This window comes from Gymnoscopelus braueri (genome assembly GCF_963280865.1).
Source record: "Gymnoscopelus braueri genome assembly, chromosome: 4".
Lineage (NCBI taxonomy): Eukaryota > Metazoa > Chordata > Actinopteri > Myctophiformes > Myctophidae > Gymnoscopelus > Gymnoscopelus braueri.
Genome location: NC_137605.1, coordinates 5,212,198 through 5,231,445, shown reverse-complemented (window position 1 = coordinate 5,231,445; position 19,248 = coordinate 5,212,198). Strand labels below are relative to the sequence as shown.

The 19,248-nt window shown below is 42.8% G+C and overlaps 1 protein-coding gene across 1 annotated transcript; it reads left to right on the top strand.

Annotated features, from left to right (window-relative positions):
- Window positions 1-197: 197 nt before the first annotated feature.
- On the top strand, window positions 198-17,778 carry LOC308084534 (uncharacterized protein; the record flags this gene model as incomplete). The annotated part of the gene is made up of 5 exons (XM_080427200.1): window positions 198-441; window positions 6,719-6,922; window positions 12,427-12,540; window positions 15,893-16,069; window positions 17,768-17,778. 5 exons carry the CDS (start codon window positions 198-200, stop codon window positions 17,776-17,778), a joined length of 750 nt encoding a protein of 249 aa, XP_080283326.1.
- Window positions 17,779-19,248: the final 1,470 nt, after the last annotated feature.

The following is a 19,248-nucleotide window of genomic DNA, read 5'->3' as shown; positions in this document are numbered from 1 at the left end:
GGCTGAAGGGGTTGTCAGTCAACGGTATTACTCCCGCCCAACTCCAGCACAGCCAATATTGCAGACAGTCGGATCAGGCCAGACTCACTCCTGAAATGAAATGGAATTGAGATTTCCGGAGGGAGGGTTTACCAGGCTACTCCCTCTCAGCATCTTCAGTGAACCCTGGTATCGCTGGCCCCTCCACACGGCTCTTAATGCCTGCCCCTGCCACTGCTGGCCCCTCCACACGCTCCTGGCCTCAACCACCACTACTGCCTCGTGTGCTACTGCCACGGCCTGTCGTTGGCCCTTCCACACGGCTCATAATACCCGCCGGTCAGGCAACCCCAGGCATTGCTGACGCTTCCTCCACACAACCCATAATGCCTGCCAGTCAGGCTACCCCCGGCATTGCTGACCGTTCCACCACACGGCCCATAATACCTGCCGGTCAGGCAGGTATTATGGGCCGTGTTGTTTTAATGGCATTTCACCCTGTGCATGTCAATAATTGCATCTTATTTGACAAATTGTAAAGTAATCATGAACAAACATTCACGAACTAACATCCTGCACTCTGCTCTTGCTCAGCAGCATCCAGCAGAGTGCGGGATTTTTGTTCATGAATGTTTGTTCATGATTGCTTCATTTGTCACTGTCCAACCCACCTGCATCTGAACAAAGTGGATGTGCAAATATTTTCTTAGAAAGTTTTAAATAATAATAAAATTAAAAAAAAAAATTATGTCCATATTTTTATTGTCCATATTTTGGATAGTCTTCATTTGTATTACTTTTAGTATTATTCCTTTTTTGGCATGTCCAATGACATTTCATTTTATACATTGTGGTGCTGTGTTTCGTGAAGTATTCCTCATTTTATTCAGTAAAGTGATCAGTGATACAGTAACAGAAGTTGTGGATCGTCAATTAATGAATGCAACACTTCGGGTTGAATCTTATCTTTACTGTCCTCTAAATGTGTTTTGTAGGGGAGGACAACGTCAACATCAACACATAAAAAGACATACTGTATACAGGGGGAAAAAAGTATATATATTTTTAATTAGATTTGTTTATGAAAAAGCAGGACACATACATAACAGATATACAGTAAGGTAGGCCTTCTGTATCAGCTTCTACTTTCTTAGACAGATGCGACAAATAGGAAAATCAATTGAGCAAGACCTAAAACAAATAAGTGTATCAAATAAACAAGATCCAATAAAACAGGAGCTCGTACAAGTAAATGACAACAATCATTACTATTACAACATGGCCAGAATTGGGACACTAGGGTTCATGCAATCACCCATTCAGTAAAAATTGAAAATAAAAAAGGCCCTTGTTTTTGCCTCTGGGGGCACCACCTCCTTTTTTTGTGTGAATCAGGAACTCAGGTTTCATTACATGTTTAATAGAGACACACGGGGACTACAAATTTCACGCCCACAATTGAGACAGTGCACCCACGCGAGGTCCGTTAGAACGATGTACTGCAGCTGTCCATGCAATTCCTATGAGAGGAATATGAGAGTTGCCCTACTTTTAAAATGATCCTACATGAACTGGAGACGATATAGAGTTGAATAAAAATATGTTTCCAAATGTATAGCGTGTCTTTATCAACATGTCTTCTTGTTTTCTTAATAGTTGATGTGTTTCACATTTAATTTGCCACTTTAATGGGTTACTCATAATGTTAACACAGCAGAGGGGAGACGGCAGACAGACAAGTAGTCGCATTTCAGTGACATCACTGTCTTTAGAGTGTCTTTAAGAGCGCCGAGTGCCGACTGTGAATTCTCATCCAAATCCCGACTGACTTTGTTCATGTCTCTATTTTGAACATCTCATAGGCTTCTATTAATTTTCTACCTACCGTGGAGCTCCGACGGTACATGAACAATTAAAACGTGTGGGTTTACCACTGTTGTATTAACTTGCCTGAATGTAAGTTGGGGAAATAACCCAACTAAATGGAGGAGTGACATATCCCGACATTTTCAACTACTTAGTGAATTCTCCAGGTTAGTATTAATATACAAATAGTCTTGCAAGCTGCTGTTTGGATTGTCCAAAATGAGTACCCTATAAAAATGATACATGAGATCTGGGTATTGAAAACCTCAAGGGATGCGTCCGTGACATATATACCATGTGACCACTTAAACCTTAGATTTCAGATGCTAGCACTTTTGACACACTGATAGAGTATATTATAGTATATTGTGGGTTGTATATTGAGATGGCAGGTATGTCACATTAAAAATGACAAATCAAAAAGATGGGACACTTTATTAGAACACAAAAAAAATCACTACAGCCACAGTAGTCAACCAGTGAAATTTCTGTATTTTACGATGCCTCTCATAGAGAATGCATTGACAGCTGCAGTACATCGTTCTAGTGGACCTCGAGTGGGTGCACTGTCTCAATAGTGGGCGTGAAATGTGTAGTCCCTGTGTGTCTCTATAGGCAGTTAGTGGTGAGAGATTCTGCTGTTAGTAGAAGCTGTCTTGAGACATTATAGGGTTCATGTGGTTAACAATCATCTTCTCTGTGCATCCAAATAAACCTGCAGCTCACATGGCACAACCACTGTACCTCAACGTAGTGTACAAGTCAGATCCACACATACACATCACTGTAAATACTGAGCACAGTGAGCAGAACCACAGCTCCACCACATAGAATGCATACAACATACTCATGTCATACAGTTCGCAACCTGCAGAGGGCACACGAGGACACTAGACAGATCAGTAAAGCTGACTCTGTGAATGACTCAGATCAGAACACAGTAGACCAAATAATGGGCGTACAGTATGGCGAGACCACCGCAGTTTTCGGCATTTAACAATCTATCGTGAAACGGCCTGCTCAGATCTCACGTCAGGTCTGAGGCTGTGTAGACTTTGGCTACACTTGTTTGTTCCATTGTAGACCTGCGGAGCAGCACTGTCTGACAGGCATAAGGCAAAAAATAAGCAGTTTTTTACACTCCATTGATAAATGAGGGCCACAGTGAGGAAGGAAAAAAAGTGATTTTAATGTATTGTATGTACGTACGGTGTGCCTTCTGCTTCTTGTACTTTTGAAACTGTTGCTAAAGATATATAAGAGGTTTACAGTATCATACCTGCCAATTTACATCTACTTTAACTTTATGTATATCTTCTTTTTTGTGTTACTTCATTATATAACTTATTTATTGTATGTCCAACTTGTATGAGTGAGTGAATAAAACCTATTGAATCTAGGTTCTGGATTATCTTCCTTCCAGAACAGAATGAATAATATGTAAATGATCAAAACAATGAATTGTCTATACTAGTAAATGGATATAAATAGTAATACATGAACTAGTTATAGTTACTGCTCTCAAAAAGGCAACTATACTTTACTAGTTACAAAATTATAAAAGTAACTAGTAATAGTACTTTACTTTACTTTATAAAAAATATAAAAAATACAAATAATAAAAAAAATATATATATATCTACCATCCCTGTAGTGGTAGAGATATATTCTAACTCATCAAATTTATTTTTGAGCTCATCTTCCATTTTAGCATATTCAAAGCGGCCACACGGCAGAGATTCCAGTGTGGCAAGCATCCAACTACTTACAGTACTATGTGGAAGACGACACACCATTGGAGAAAGTATCAGCAAAACAGTTCCTGTCAAACAGGATCTAAAATGAGCTGACTGTTTATCTCGCCAAGGAGGCCACACGGAAGAGATTCCAGGGTGGCAAGCCTCCAACTACTTACCATAAGAAAGACAACACACCATTGGGGAAAGTACTGTATCATCAAAACAGTTCCTGTCAAACAGCATCAAAGATGTCTATCTCGCCAAGAAAGCCCTATACTCTTTCGTGTGTGTGTGTGTGTGTGTGTGTGTGTGTGTGTGTGCGTGTGTGCGTGTGTGCGTGTGTGCGTGCGTGCGTGCGTGCGTGCGTGCGTGCGTGCGTGCGTGCGTGCGTGCGTGCAATAAGACAAAGCATTCTTGCACAGGCCTACTTTTGAGAGGTGAAGGCTCACATTCTAGGTCGGAGAAGACCCCACTGCCGTCAGCTGGTCTTCAGTGAGAATGAGGTCCACACTTGAACCCTAGCATACCTATTATGTGGTGAACATTCAGTGGAAATAGATCTACAAGCTCACAACTTGTAGTTTGGCTATTTACGCAGAATGTTCGTCAACTAAAGGGCCGTTAAAGGGTTCAATTGCAATGGCACGGGAACAATGGCTTGTGTTGTGGTGCGTTGTGAGTGCCTATTTCAATATATTTAGTGTACAGCGAAAACTGGAGGGGGCCTAGTATAGAGTCCTCCAGTCAATAACAGTATATGGGTTGAAGTGGTTACCCATAAAACCATATATCGTTGCTGTCCGGCAGAAACCAGCTAACTGAATTTTTCCGCTTTTGCATTTTTTCCCCCATAAATCAGTGCTATTGAACACCCTTTACGTCTGTGTGTTGATTAAAAAATATTGAACCAATGGAAAGTATTAAAAAGTGCTTCTGACAAAACCAGCTAACTCCAGGAGGGTGGAGTTGGCTGGTTTTGCTGACTCCAGGCTCCACCCCCGTTTGACCTCCAACCTCATTGGGAGCTTGGAGGTCCATTTAGCTGTTCTTATCAATGATGAACAAAACCTCCTAACTCCACTTTTTGTTTTGTTTTTGTCATTTCCTGACAAATGAACATTTTGGAGTTAGCTGGTTTCTGCCGGACAGCAGAGATATATTAGTTGACAGGGTCCCCAAGGAGTCTATACTTTGTCATTTCCTTTTTCCATCTACACCAAACAAGTGATCTGAAATATATATATATATACACCTGTGGAAACCCCACATGGCCCCACACATGGACCCTAACGTGGCCCCTGGTGTGACTTGAACTGTGTTTGTGGCAAGTTTGGTGCTGATCGGAGCCCCTGGGGCCCTTAACGGAGCCCCTGTGACTACTGTCATGCCATGTGCGGATTGGAGCAACGGTGCCCCAGAGGGCCACACGTGGCCTCCGGTGCGGCACAGAGTTTCGTACGGATTGGAGCAACGGTGCGCCTGTGGCACCCAGGGGCCGCTGGTGGTGTCCCCTGGGTCCCCTAATGTGGCTCATGGGGGCCACACATGGTGACTATTGTCATGCCACACCCCTAAACAGTGTTAGTGCCAAGTTTCGTGCTGATCGAAGCAACGGTTCGCCTTGCAGGTCTGCATTTAAGTTCGTGACATCCACTGTCGACCCACCGTCCACCTAGCCTGGGACCAGACAAATCTGCGAGTGCAAAAAAAAATGGCACTCTGCGATTTGGGTCTGGCACCGCTCCATAGAGAATCCATTTCCTGCTCCAGAAGACGTGGGTGAGCAATCAGGGCCCAGTATTCGAATATGAGAGACTGTAATTGGTAGTTGGTTGTAGGTCTAACCAATTGCGTCGAGGGCCATTGTTTTGATCCCGCCCTTTGGGAAAAAAAACGTCCTCATGGAAGCACCAGACTCATATCCACGCAGTGATATAGTCTGGCTACGCGAGGCTACCGTCCACCCACCCTCTAGGCAATTTGAATACAGGATAAGATCATAAGTTATATACTGTAATACTTAAAAGATTATGTAGACACTGGAATGTAGGCCAAACGTCACGCACACACACACACACACACACACACACACACACACACACACACACACACACACAGACAGACACAGACACAGACACAGACACAGACAAAGACACAGATCAAATGTAAAAGCTGTGATGTCATCTTTAAAGTCATACATCCATTTCCTCTATGGAGGGCACAATCTGACAGGCAGCTATACAAAGGGCACATTTTCAACTTAATTTATACAGTTCAGTTGTAGCTGCTCTGATGCTATAAACTAACCTGTAAAGGGTCCATTTGGAAACCCCTGAAGGTACTATGAGGGTACCTGGACCCCAATTTGAGAAGCTTTTTTTTTGTGCCACTTGTATTGCGATCAGGTGACAAGGAAGCTCCGCTGGATTTGAAGACCGGGAAGTGATCCTCATAAAGCACAAGTATTATAAGCAACTTTGGGCTTATTTTTCTGTAAAGTTGCTTGTAAATATTGGTAGTTGTGGGTTGCACTGTTTTGGGCTTGTTTCTAAAGTGTAGTTACTTTTTTGGGCTTGCTTCCAAATGTTTTAATCATTATTTAAACCAATGGTTTTCATGTCATGAACCCCCAAAATTGTCCTTAACCCCCATCTGAAAAAGTTTTGTGCCAGGGAGCCCTGGCCAAATATTCCACATTTTATTTCAAGATATTTAGAATAGTATATCTTCAAGCTCAAGTGTTGCGATGCGTTGTGAGCTTGTAGGTCGTATAGGCTACTAAATAGGTTTAAAGTGTTCATGTGGCCTAGTCACTTCATTTGGGCTTGTTTTCATAGATCAGGTTACTTAGTTATTGTTATTTCTCACGCAAAACCAGATGTGGACATTATCCGTTATGTTATTCTGGGTAAGACTGTAGGCCTACTTGGTTCAAATATTACACTCATCCGTCCACCAGGAGGCGAAAGGCATTAAGGAACAGTACCTGGATCCTATATTACGCATTGCGCATGCTTGAACCATGTTGACCTGGAAGTAAATGCGCGTTGTGTTTATCAGCGGCTCATGTGGTGCCAGTGAACAAACAGCGTGGTGAAAAATGTCTCAACAACGAGTGAAACTGTGTCCAATAGAGTCTCTACGGCTGTCGATAAATGAACACATGACGTCGTTGAGAGAGGAAATCTCGGGTGTTGTCAACGAGCGCCTCAGTGCGGCTGCAGAGTCCATGTGTAACCTCTTCCAGAAAGAGATGGAGACTCTAGAAACTCAGCTGGAGCAACGAGACAAACTTCTGGATGTGATTTTACAGCCACATGTCAAACTCCACAGAGCAGGTTGGTTAATCATTAATGCTTCATTCATTGCAAACATATGTTTTCATACATTGAGCATGAGCAGGACTGTTGGAGTGAGATTTGTCAAATGATAGAAAACTTTTTTTTTTCAAGTTTGCAGAAAAAAATAACAAAAGTTCAGTTCAAATACAAGGTCAGCTAAATAGGATTAAATAAAGCCCAATAAATTCTAATAATATTATTATAATTTGTATTATTATATTTTTTATTTTACCACCGCAAGAAATTTATTTTTGCATGCATTGCTGTAGAACTACCCAACATCAGCTGGTTTGTTGCACTAGGTGTGCTTTAATTTCCTAAATATAACCCTCAATAATGAAACCAAGTAATTTTGAGGCAGAAACTGGTGGTTGGTGGAGATTTAAAGGTAGGGTAAGTGATATTTTTGGGTTAAAACAAAAAGTATTTTTTAAAAAGGTTTAAGCACTATATTCTGATAGTAATCATTGCTATAGAGTGTTTGTTCAGTAACAGGAGTCTCCCCGTCTCTCCAGCTCTTTAATAAACAGAAAATACATTTTCTGGTAGGTGTCAAAATCTCAGCCAATCAGAAGAAAGTACCCATTTTTAAGCTTTATTTTTATAGTGTTCCAGTTCTAATTTTGCCTGCTCTTTACTTAGTGTCATCACTTCCAATTTCACTTGTTTAATCTATATCCTGATTGAGTTCTCTATCCTGATTGGATAAAATTGGAAATGAAACGAAACTGAAACTGAAACGAAAATGCATTTTCTGTTTTATAAAGAGCTGGAGAGACATGGAGACTCCTTATATGGACAGGACACTCTATAATAACGAGCACTATCAGAACATAGATCCATTTTGCAATGATTTGAATAATTGCAAATCACTTACCCTACCTTTAATACTATGGATAAGGATAATTTCTTTAACAGGTCCGTTCATGAAAGTCCTTGCGGTCTTGTTTCCAATGAGGGCCTGTGAGCAATTAGGGGTTAAGTCTTGCTCAGGGACAAATTTCATTTCATCGACACATTTGCTGGCCTGGCCTGGAATCGTACCTGGGGCAACCGGGGCCTCTGGCTCCCTAGGCGGTCTCACTAACCACTCAGCTATGGCCGCCCCAAAATAAGCATTTCCCGTTATCTTTAACAATTGCACATGTATTCATTGATACAGTCATGTTGTGTGCAATGCAATTATAATGAAGTCTACATGAGGTGGGATTCGAACCGGCAACCCCGTGTTTTCAAGGCAGATGATTAAGCCATTGGACCAACAGACCTTGTGATGTGATCATTTTGGTGGGGGGTCCAGGGGCCCTCCCCCAGAAACTTTTTAACTGAGTAGACGTAATTTCCTGTATTTTGTTGCATTTTAACAGGGAGTTTGATACTTTAAGGCTTTACTAGCATGGGAACATCATGGGTAAATAAAGAGCCATCTTTAATAATAACCACTCATTAATTAAAAGGGAATATCTCTTTATGATTGCATTAATAATAACCACTCATTAATTAAAAGGGAATATCTCTTTATGATTGCATGTGTAACAGGGCGGTGAGGATGAAATAGCCAACCACGCCACCTAAGGAATTGCACCTTAGGAAATCATGATTCTAAACTAAATCTGGAAGTACACCTATCCCGGTTACACAGAATAACTCCCCACAAGGTTCGTTGTACATTTAATGATAGAGGCAGAGGCGTGATTAAGTACAAAAGCATTAATGGCATTTTATTTTGTATAAACAATTAAAACATTGGAATTTCACCACAAAGAGTATTGGCTGCATATTGACATGAACAGTAGCATACACAAATATAATAAGGGGGCAGACATAAACTAACAGACCAGGGTTTTGGGGCTCCCCAACAAGGACAGGGCCACCCGACCCGGGGCAGGGGGAACCCCCACGAGCCAGGGCAACCACACGCACACACACACCAAAAGCCAAGGGTGGTTTGTCCTGGCACACGGCGACGGGGGTCACCACCACCACCGGAGGGCACCATGTCCAGCCTCAGCCCCCAACTCTGGTCCTAACAAAAGAAACAAACAAATGTTTACACACGGAATTACAGTAACCGTCAACATAGGGTACTTAATATTAGCTGTATTATAAAAGTATCATAACAGGTCACAGAGATGGTTGCTGGAGTAATGGGTCCCTCCAGCCAACACTGGATCTTTCAGCCAAACAGTACTCATTGGAAGACCAGCAATTTCAACCCAGGCAAAGCAGCAGCGCCGTCAGTCACTTATAACACACCCCCATGCGGTAGGTCACTGCCAGAACAAAAACAGTTTAAATTACTCTGGGTGCCACAAGGCTGTGATTAAATCGACACTATGAACGGGGAGGAATAGTGAACCTACCTGCCATACATGGCTAGCTAACCCACATCAAAACCCCCAGGTCAGTCCAAGTAGGCCATTTATGATCAGTGCACCCAGGTTGTAGCACCTGAAGGCTAAAACAAAACTAGTAAGTTCACAGAACTCATTCTACAGCTCATGATCGCTTAAACAAAAACAAACATACCCGCACTGGTGGTAACTGGTGAAAGCCAAAGCTCCAGCCCAACAGGCGAGCTTTGACAGGTAACTGGTGAGAGCTCCAGCCCCACAGGCGAGTTTTGAAGGAATCCATGCTCGGACTGATTTCCCTGCTGCCTTTATACAGACAGGTGTCAGTTGTCCCCTTAATAGAGTGGGTGGAGACTGGGTAGAGGTGGCATAGGAGAGAGAGAGAGACTATGTCCACCCTGCTACACATGCAATGAACTGTATTACTTGGGTATCAAGTTGAGTATAATATGTATACTGTATGTGGGAATGAATGGAGTTTATTCACTGACATAAGGGAGTAGTGACAGTAGGAGTCAGACTGTGTAGAGATGGTGACTCTCCTATTGGTCATATGGTGCACCTTGAGTCAAGGTCCTTGACTGATGTGTGCACCAATGTTTCCTATTCAATATCCACATTCATTTCCATAAAACAGTCTGATAGTTACTTAAGACGGACTGCATCACAAATTATTCTAAACTAGTCCATACTTGGGGTATGTGCAGTCAAAGTATTAACAGACTTTGGGTTATGTGCTGTGTTGTGCAGCAATATAGTCACCTTTTTGGCCCCAAGGAGGACCCCTTCCAATATATTCAATACCATATTCATTACCAACCACCCACAATGTGTGTTAAATGTTGAAGTAACGAAGAAACATTTATCCATTACTAACAAACAATGTATATAACATTGTACTTTATAGTTGCATAATGGAGATATTTGATATCTGGTTTACCTTAAGTCAGTCCACCTTAAGGCCTGGTTATCTCATTTCATTAGCTTGTTTACTCCGTGATATTGTGTCTAATGTTGGGTTTGAACCACAAATGGAGGCAATAGATATCAGCATTATTGTTATATTTATTATTATTATTATAGTCCATACCTGTGGATGTGCCCACTGAAAATATCGGGCAGACTTTGTAATGTGTGTTCCTATGAGTCAATGTCTACCTGTCATTTACCGTACGCACGCACGCACGTACGTACACACTCATGCACGCACGCACAGACGAGGTCCCACGCTAACGCTGTTAGCCCCAATAGCTGATGGCTGACAGACCGTAGTAGCCGCGTGTCTTAAGTCTGCCCGGTCCGTGGTCGCGCACGCATGCGCACACGCACACGTGCGACCCGTCGCTGCGTCGCGAACCCACAGCGAAAACACAGCCGTCGCTCCCACAGCCGAGCTATGTGCGCTAGTAACACAACCTGGATTAGAACATTGCACGTGTGAATGTGCGTGCTAATGCTATGGAGATGATATCCAAAGTGACCTCTCGCTCCTAAAACACAGTGTGAGTGGACACGGCCCGTAAATGAAAGTCCTTTATAAGTTTACAGCGCTCTCTGTCTGAACAGTGGCCGTGTGCACTGTTTGTCTGTCTTTGCCTCAAGACACCGTTCAAGGGATCATACATCTGGAAGGCTATAAAGCAATAAATCTGTCGAGGGAAGTGTCTTGCACGTGCACACACACACACACACACACACACACACACACACATGCGGAGATCTCCGTCAATTAAAAAAATCACACCCAGTGTGAAGTGAGCGGTGCTATTTATGAGTCATTAATTTCATCATGCATCTCGGTAGCCAATCACAGCACGTCCTGCGAAGTGACGTGCTTACATTTTTTACATTATTATTAATTTCATCATGCGTCTCGCTAGCCAATCACAGCGCGTCTGCGAAGTTTGAAGTTAATTTCATCATATGTCTCGCTAGCCAATCATAGCACGTCCTGCAGAGCTTAGCCTATGGGCGTGTTTTCCACAGCATGGCGTCACAGTGAAAGACACATTTTCACGACGGAAAGAAAAACTTTCACCACGGATGGGTCCTAAACCCTCTTATAGGAGCGGTTGCACCGCTCAAAAAAGACAAGAGGGCTCTCTAACACAACTTAGGAATGATCCCTTGACTCTGAGAGAAGGAATGGACCAAGCCCCCAGAGTTGCTGAGAAACATTGAAGCTGCCACCCCAGTGGCCAAAGCTGGAACTGCAGGCGGGGAGAAATACATGCGCGCGCAAAACATACTGAGAGATATTTATATTTATACATATAAATATGTAAACATATTATACATACATACATATGCATTTACATATAAATATGCATCTCGAGTGTATTTAATAAATATCTCGCGTTCAATCCTTGACACACGGGCTGCCGTAGAACGCAAAAAGGACACTAGTGCGCATGCTCATAACTCTACGGGGGGTCAAAATCGAACCAATAATTCTACTTCCGGCAGGTTTCCAGGTGCTTCAAAACGCCACTGAGCACATTCATTGAAATGATAGCTGGGGGCGGGGCAATCCGCCCTCTAGTTATATTATACCTCTATGGAATGGACGGATGTGTGACGTCATCCCATAAAACGTCACTTCCGTCCACTCCTATGTTATGAGTTGTAGAAAAACACCTCTAGCTCGGATTTCTTTTTTGTTTTGTTGTGAAAACGAGCCTCATTCAACGACCGATAGCAGCAAAATGGCCGATCACGGTAAACACATTTTTGTTCCAGTGGATAGACGAGACTCCCCCCGCCCCTCCCCCCCCCCCCCCCCCCAACCTCCCAGACACCCTTTGTTTACTTCCACGTGCACATCGTGGCTCTCTGAAGATCACCAATATAAGGTAAAAAACACTGGCACCAGCGGATTAATTAATTAATTAATACCTGGCAGTGAATGTGTTAGATATATATCTCGCTTGTAGTTATACATCACGGCAAGGTAACTACACCGCCCAAACCTCTCCCAAAGTGTCATTGCGCGTTAACCACATGAACCCTAGCCTTCCCTATTCTGGGGTGAACATTCAGGGAAAATATCAGATCTACAAGCTCCTAAAACACTGTGTTGCAACGTGTTGTGTGAAATAAGTTGTTGTGCTGATGCTACCTCTTCTCTCCTTCCTCCTGTGTCTAAAGAGGTTTCCCCTGAGCATGAGGAGAGGAGCCCCAGTCTGGTCCAGGAGGAACCACAGCCAATTGAAGGGGACCAGGAAGAGGAGGCTGATGTGTCAACAATAACATTAAACTCAGGTAAACAAGACCAGGAGACCTGGTTCTGCCAGACCCAGACTTCACATGACGTGTCAGCCTGTGTCTATGCCCATGTATGGACGAAAGGGGGACAGACTTTTATGGCTGGGGCCTAAGGACAAAGTGACCATGCCCATGTATGGAGAAAACAGGTACAAAGCCTCATGTAAGCCAGACCCCCTGGGTCCGGCAAAAATAAATACATTAAATACAATTACTTTATTTGTACTAATCTAACAAGATTAACAGCCCCACTATCAGACTAGAGGCTACTAGTTAGGGTCGAGTACCTAGAACTATAGCGGGGGATAATGGCATGGCACCCTAGAGGCGGTCCGCTCATAATTCTGATATCCCATTATTCTGACCATTAGGTTAGTGTGAGGTTAGGGTTAGTTATAATGGGACCAGTCAGAATAATGGGATGTCGGAATAATGGCACCGAACTAGAGTTGCCCCAATCGTGATTTCTGAGGCCATCCAGTTAAAACAGAAAATCTTTCCTATTCCAAGGCTGGGGTGTTAAACTAAACATATTTATATTTTTGCCAGACCCAGGGGGTCGGCCTACAGGAGGCTTTGTCGGTCGGTCGGTCGGTCTGTCCCTCTTTTCCTCTGCACAAACGTCATACGAAGTCCGGCCATTCAGATTTCAACCACTAGGGGTCTGGCAGTGCTCCGAGGAGCACCTTTTCTAGTTTAATTATATTTTGCTGATTATTCTAGCCTAAATTCAGTTTTTCTCACCTTGGGTCGATTATGGTTGCCAAACTTCTGATGTTACATCAGTCTGATGGTTACAGCTTCCAGTAGTGTGGATTTTGTGGTCTTCACACCATGATCTGATGCGATATCTATATCGTTTTTTAAACCATCACAGAAGGTATGACATCACGGCAGATTCGGAGGACGAGCTGATTTCCCTCGTGAGCTCTTTGAAAGGTTCCAGAAGAGTGTCCCCACTGGTTGGCAGTGAAGGTAGCGGGTAGATCAAAGTCAGCAGCATAAGTACTTTATGTACTCCTAAGGCTTTGGAGTACATAATAGGTGCAACATCTTGTTGCAACCTTTGGATGGGCTGGCCGAGTTGTTTCTGCACATTCTGCCACCTAGAATATGCAGTCCCACGATGTGTCTCCCTGTAGCTATGATTTCTGTTATGCTAAACTGTGATAGTACTCTATTTTCAGCCAGTTGAAGCATGTGGGCAATACATGACAAACACGGCACACACACATACCACGGTACATCCTCCTTCTTTGTCGTTCTCCTGGCCGACTCGTGTCGTCTGTCAACATGAGAATACTTGAAATAATATACTTTCTGACACGTGCCTCCCCAACGTGCATGCGCACGTGCTTGGCCGCGCGTACACGGCCGCGGACCCGAGCGAACAGACAGACACACACACGGCTGTGGATCATCGTCATGTTGCCATGTCCACTTATTATAAGCGACTTGGGCTCTCTTCGTTTGGGCTTGTTTTCATAGACCTGGTTGCTTGTTTCTCTCGCGAAACCTGGCAACCATGGAAAAAATCATTCATCCCATAGGTTGGGGGAGCTATAACCATGATGACAGTCCCATCGGCCGAGCCAAACTCAGAATCTCCGTTGTTTACAGTAAAACGCAAATAAACATGTTTAATTGTGGCGAAGAGAAAAAGGGGCTTCATCACGGTGCATTATGCTAATGATCAATGGCCATGTGCAAGTGCAGAGAAATTACACGTGTCCATGGGGGAATTCAGAACCAGGACATCCAAAGGGGCCACTGAGGAGAACCAAGCAAGGGACTGATGACTGACTGACTGACATTCCTAAATTCCTAAAAAAAGCCATCGGTAGCGTTCGGGTGTCCTCCTGGGGAACTGTTAAGCCACTCGACTGATAAAGCTCTGTGTCAACGCGAGAAGGAAAACTCTTATGACGAGCCAGGTTACAGCAGGCCCTTATGTTGCACAAAATGGGGTGGTACCCTGCTGACGTGACCTGGTTCGACCTTGATCCAGCCCAGTGCCATCTATTAGAGAGTTACGCCAACTCCGTTCACTTCTTCGAGCCAGCTCTTCTACATACACATACATTGGCGAATAGTGACAAATCCCTGAACCGGAAGTTCATGGAATGCATTGAAGTGGACGGCTCGTTGTCACTATTTCCAGCTACATAAACCACGTGACCGACGCTGTTTCTGACCCCTCATTGGCGCAACTCTCTAATAGATGGCACTGATCCAGCCTAACTACCATTATAATATGCTCCGTCCATTTTCCAGCAGATCTACAAGCCAGGCTTAAGGTTCCATTTTGGTTCCATTTGTACACTCTGAGTTAGGGGTTGTTTTGCAATGCATCGTTACCTTGTTAGATTGTTCTTTTTGGCGAGGACATAGTCATACTACAGATTATGAATGAGGCTTTAACTCATTCCCTGCCATTGACGTCACCGACGTCACGTTTTTATAAGCCCAGAGCACCAATGACGTCTCCGACGTCATGACAAAAAAAAAGTAAAAAAATCAGAACCCAAGATATGATGATTTGAAGATTTGCTGCTCCATTCACTTCTTGTTTAACTTCTTACTGAAAAAGGCTGTATCTCGGCTCCTCCTTAGCCGGCTTTTCATCTGACACATTTTTAGTCTTGAATAAACTTAAAGCTTGTGGTAACCCTCCACATGGATACATGTATTAAAAGCAATAGAATCCTCATGCACTCTCCAACATAAACCCATAATGTACAAACCACACCAAACAGTTAAATTCACAAATAAGCAATAGACCCAACACAATAATAGTTAGTTTAAGTGTATATTAATTACCCAAAGTCCAACAGTTCAAAGAAAAAACACTCAGTATTTGTCCAACAGTTCAAAGAAAAAACACTCTTTGTTTTAACGAAAAATACCTTTGTCAGGAGTTTCATAATGCTCTCAGTTCAGTTAATTTCATAATGCAACAACTCAGTTAAATAGTTTGTTTCTCAAAAATCACAAAATAAATCCTCTGTTTAGAAAACGGGTCAACTCCCAACAAATTCCCGAATAGTAAACAAACAAACAAAATAAATAGAAATAACAAAATAAAACCACTCCAAAAACTGAGCGAACCAAACGGGTAGCTCGTCCAAATGTCATCTGCCAACGCGGACTTTTACACATGGGCCAGGGTTTGTGAATGGGGTGTGAAAACGGTGAATGAAGTGACGCGAAAATAAAATCCTTGGGGCGGACCACCACTGTGTGTGTGTGTCTGTGTGTACATACGCACGCTTTTCTTTCTATGTTACATTAAGATATTCAAACGTGTTTTTTTTTGTTTTTTTTCTCTGTCACTGTATTTTTTGCCTAGACTTCCTGGTCTGGGAGGAACCAGAGCCTCCACAGATCAGAGAGGAGCAGGAGGAGAGGAGCCCCAGTCTGGTCCAGGAGGAACCAGAGCCCCCACAGATTGAAGAGGAACAGGAGGAGCTACTTCAAAGACCGGATGGGGCTGATGGGTCAATGTTGACATTGCTAGCAGTGGAAAGTGAACATGATGATGAAAATATTCAGTTGAGGCACTGGCTACAGACAGAGCCTGTAGCCAGCACCTCAACTGAACACATGCAAACACAAGCTGATGTAGAGGACTGTGGGGCAACACAAGCTGATGTAGAGGACTGTGGGGCAACACAAGCTGATGTAGAGGACTGTGGGGAATTACAACCAACTACTGATGGCAAAGGCTGCGTTAACACAAGTAATCTAAAAATACACATGAATCGTACAGCGGAACAACCCTTTACTTGTAATGTGTGTGGCAAAGCCTGGAGTCGCATCGATATTCTAAAAAAACATATGATGTTTCATACAGAGGCAAAAATCTTTACTTGCACAGTCTGTGGCAACGATTGGAGTCGCATACATCATCTAAAACAACACATGATGATTCATACAAGGCTAAACCCCTTTAGTTGTACAGTTTGTGGCATAGCTCCTACCTCATATGGTCGTCTAAGAGAACATATGATGTTTCATATAAGGGAAAGGCCCTTTACTTGTACAGTGTGTGGAAAAGGTTGGAGTCACATGGGTGATCTAAAAGAACATATGATGACTCATTGTACATGGAAAAATATTGTCTTTCGTTGCACAGTTTGTGGTGTTGGTTTCCGTGGTAACAGGACTAATCTAAAAAAACACATGAGGATCCATGGTTGCAGTGGCGTAACGGAGGGGTAGCAAGTGATGCGGTGCGGGGGGGGCCACCAGCAGGGGGGCCCCGCCTGCGCTGATTTCAAATATTTTTACAGCGCACGCACGAAGGTTGTGCACGCACATGCACGCGCGCGGGGAGGCCCCGCGATTCTGCGTTACGCCACTGCATGGTTGGGGAAAGCCCTTCATTTGTACAGATGAAAATCAGTCCAAATAATTATCTGGAGATGCACATTTGCATGTACATGCTTTGGTTGAAATACACATAAATATGAGCTTTCATGCTGGGAAGAAGCTTGTATTTGGACAGTAAATGCTTTGGTTTTCCTTTTTTTTCAAATAAGTAATTTGACGCACATATCACAAAAAGAAAATGTTTCAAATAAGTTGACACATATCACAAACATACAAATGTATCATCATTATTTGTAGTCCAGGATGGCAATGACAAGTCTTGGACACAAATATAAACTTATAGCTGTTACTGTCTTAGCCACTTGTTAAAGACAATTCAAGATAATCCAAAGTGTTCAGCCAAAGTAAACATTCCTAGGCTTGAATTGGAGAGTGTTGGGGGGCCTTATACGTAGTTAGGTACTATTGGGGGGGCCTTATACTGTACGTAGTTTGGTACTATATATGGTGCTGTGTTCAGAAGGTATGAATCTTTTCTGGTGAGTGAATTCTTCTTGTGAAGAAGCTGCTCTCAAGGCGTGTGAACTACAGTATGTCACACTACTAGCCTGATCTTGAGCCTTAATTGCCATCTTTTTTGTTTTTTTCAATGGATTTAAATGCATAGATTCACTTTCATGGACTATTGTTTGTGTTCCTTTTTTATTCCCTTTTCATTTTTTATTATTACCTGCAGCTCATGAGTTACTGTTGAAACGATACAGTATGAGCATCAGTGCCTGTCCAGATTTGTTAGGATTTATGTTATATACATTTTGTTATATTCATTATGCATGCAATAAAGTGCTGACCTCAGTAAGACATTCAACACAGTGTTTTTGTGTCTTTATAGAGATGTTATAGAGATAGAATATATCTTATGTCACTTGTTTAATGAAGGTTTCACGGGTAAAGTGTGTTCTCATTCAAACGTGTCACTGACTGCTGCTGAGTCAGACAAGTTATCAAAGGAGACTCATTGCTAGTATGGCAGCAACTGATATTAAACTAGAAAAAGTGCTCCTCGCAGCACAGGTCTCCGCCAGGTCGGGTATGTTAGTGTGGGCCAGCAATGTTTGGAATTCGCCAATCAGGCTGGAATGTGAAAAATCTGACTGATCGGACAGATCCGTCTTGATCACTGACTAAAGAGATATTATGTACCGATTTGCGTGATGTTTGGACAACATTTATATAGAATAAATGTGTTTGTTTTGCAAAAATCTGCCTCCTGGTGGAGCTATAATAGGGCAATGTTGAAGGATGGCATTTGTTCCTCAACGTAATGTGAATGTGCGTGCAAAGTTTCACGCCGGACGCTGCGTTCATGATTTACGGCATTTTGTTAAAAACGGGCCACTCCTGCAAACCTTAGATGTCAATCTTAGCCAATCAGGATGGAATATGAAAAATCTAACTGATCTGTCTTGATCACATGACTATAGAGATCATGTGTACCAATTTGTGTGAAATTTGGATAAAGTCTGAAGGAGTAATATCCAAAGATGTGTTTTACATAAGTCAGCCTCCTGGTGGCGCTATAAAAGGCAGATGTGTAAATGCAGTAAAAAGGGTTTTCCTTGGCCTCTAGGGAGTGCACATACAAAGTTTTACACAGATCGGTCCAGTTGTAGGTAAAAACAAGTGTCATTTCTTCCTCGGCCTAGTGAGAATGTGCAAAATTTCACGGAAATTGCACGCTGTGTTCATGATTTTAGGTATTTTGTTCAAAACGGAGCACTCCTGCAAACTTTGGAAGACATTCTTAGCCAATCAGGATGGAATATGAAAAATCTGAAAGAGTTTAGTTTAATGACTATAGAGATACTGTGTACCGATTTGCGTGATGTTTGGACACAATCTGTAGGAGTACTGTCAAAAAACGTTTTGCAAAAAGCGGCCTCCTGGTGGCGCTATAACAGGCCCATGTGAAACATTTGGGGCAGAGGTTCTGAATTTGCATCCAGGGAGTGTGTGTGCACAGTTTAGCTGCGATCAAGACAACAGTGCCGGAGATTAGCTGATCACAGACGGAGGGGGCAACGGACACACGGACGGACGGATGGACGCCAGGCCTTTTGGCCTGGCGGAGACAACAAGGTAGAACTGCACCATTAAACCAACACAAATTACTATGTAGGCCTATAGCAGAGATTACTGTGCATGTTGATTCAACAAAAGTTAGCTTGCATCTTACGTTACGTAATGTCATGCATTCAATAACATTCAACTTGTGAGCAAAGCAGAAGTAGTGACACATTTTCTACAAGACACGATCAACACAAGAGAAATGTTTCCCTTTTATAAATCATATAAGTGACATTTGAACATTCT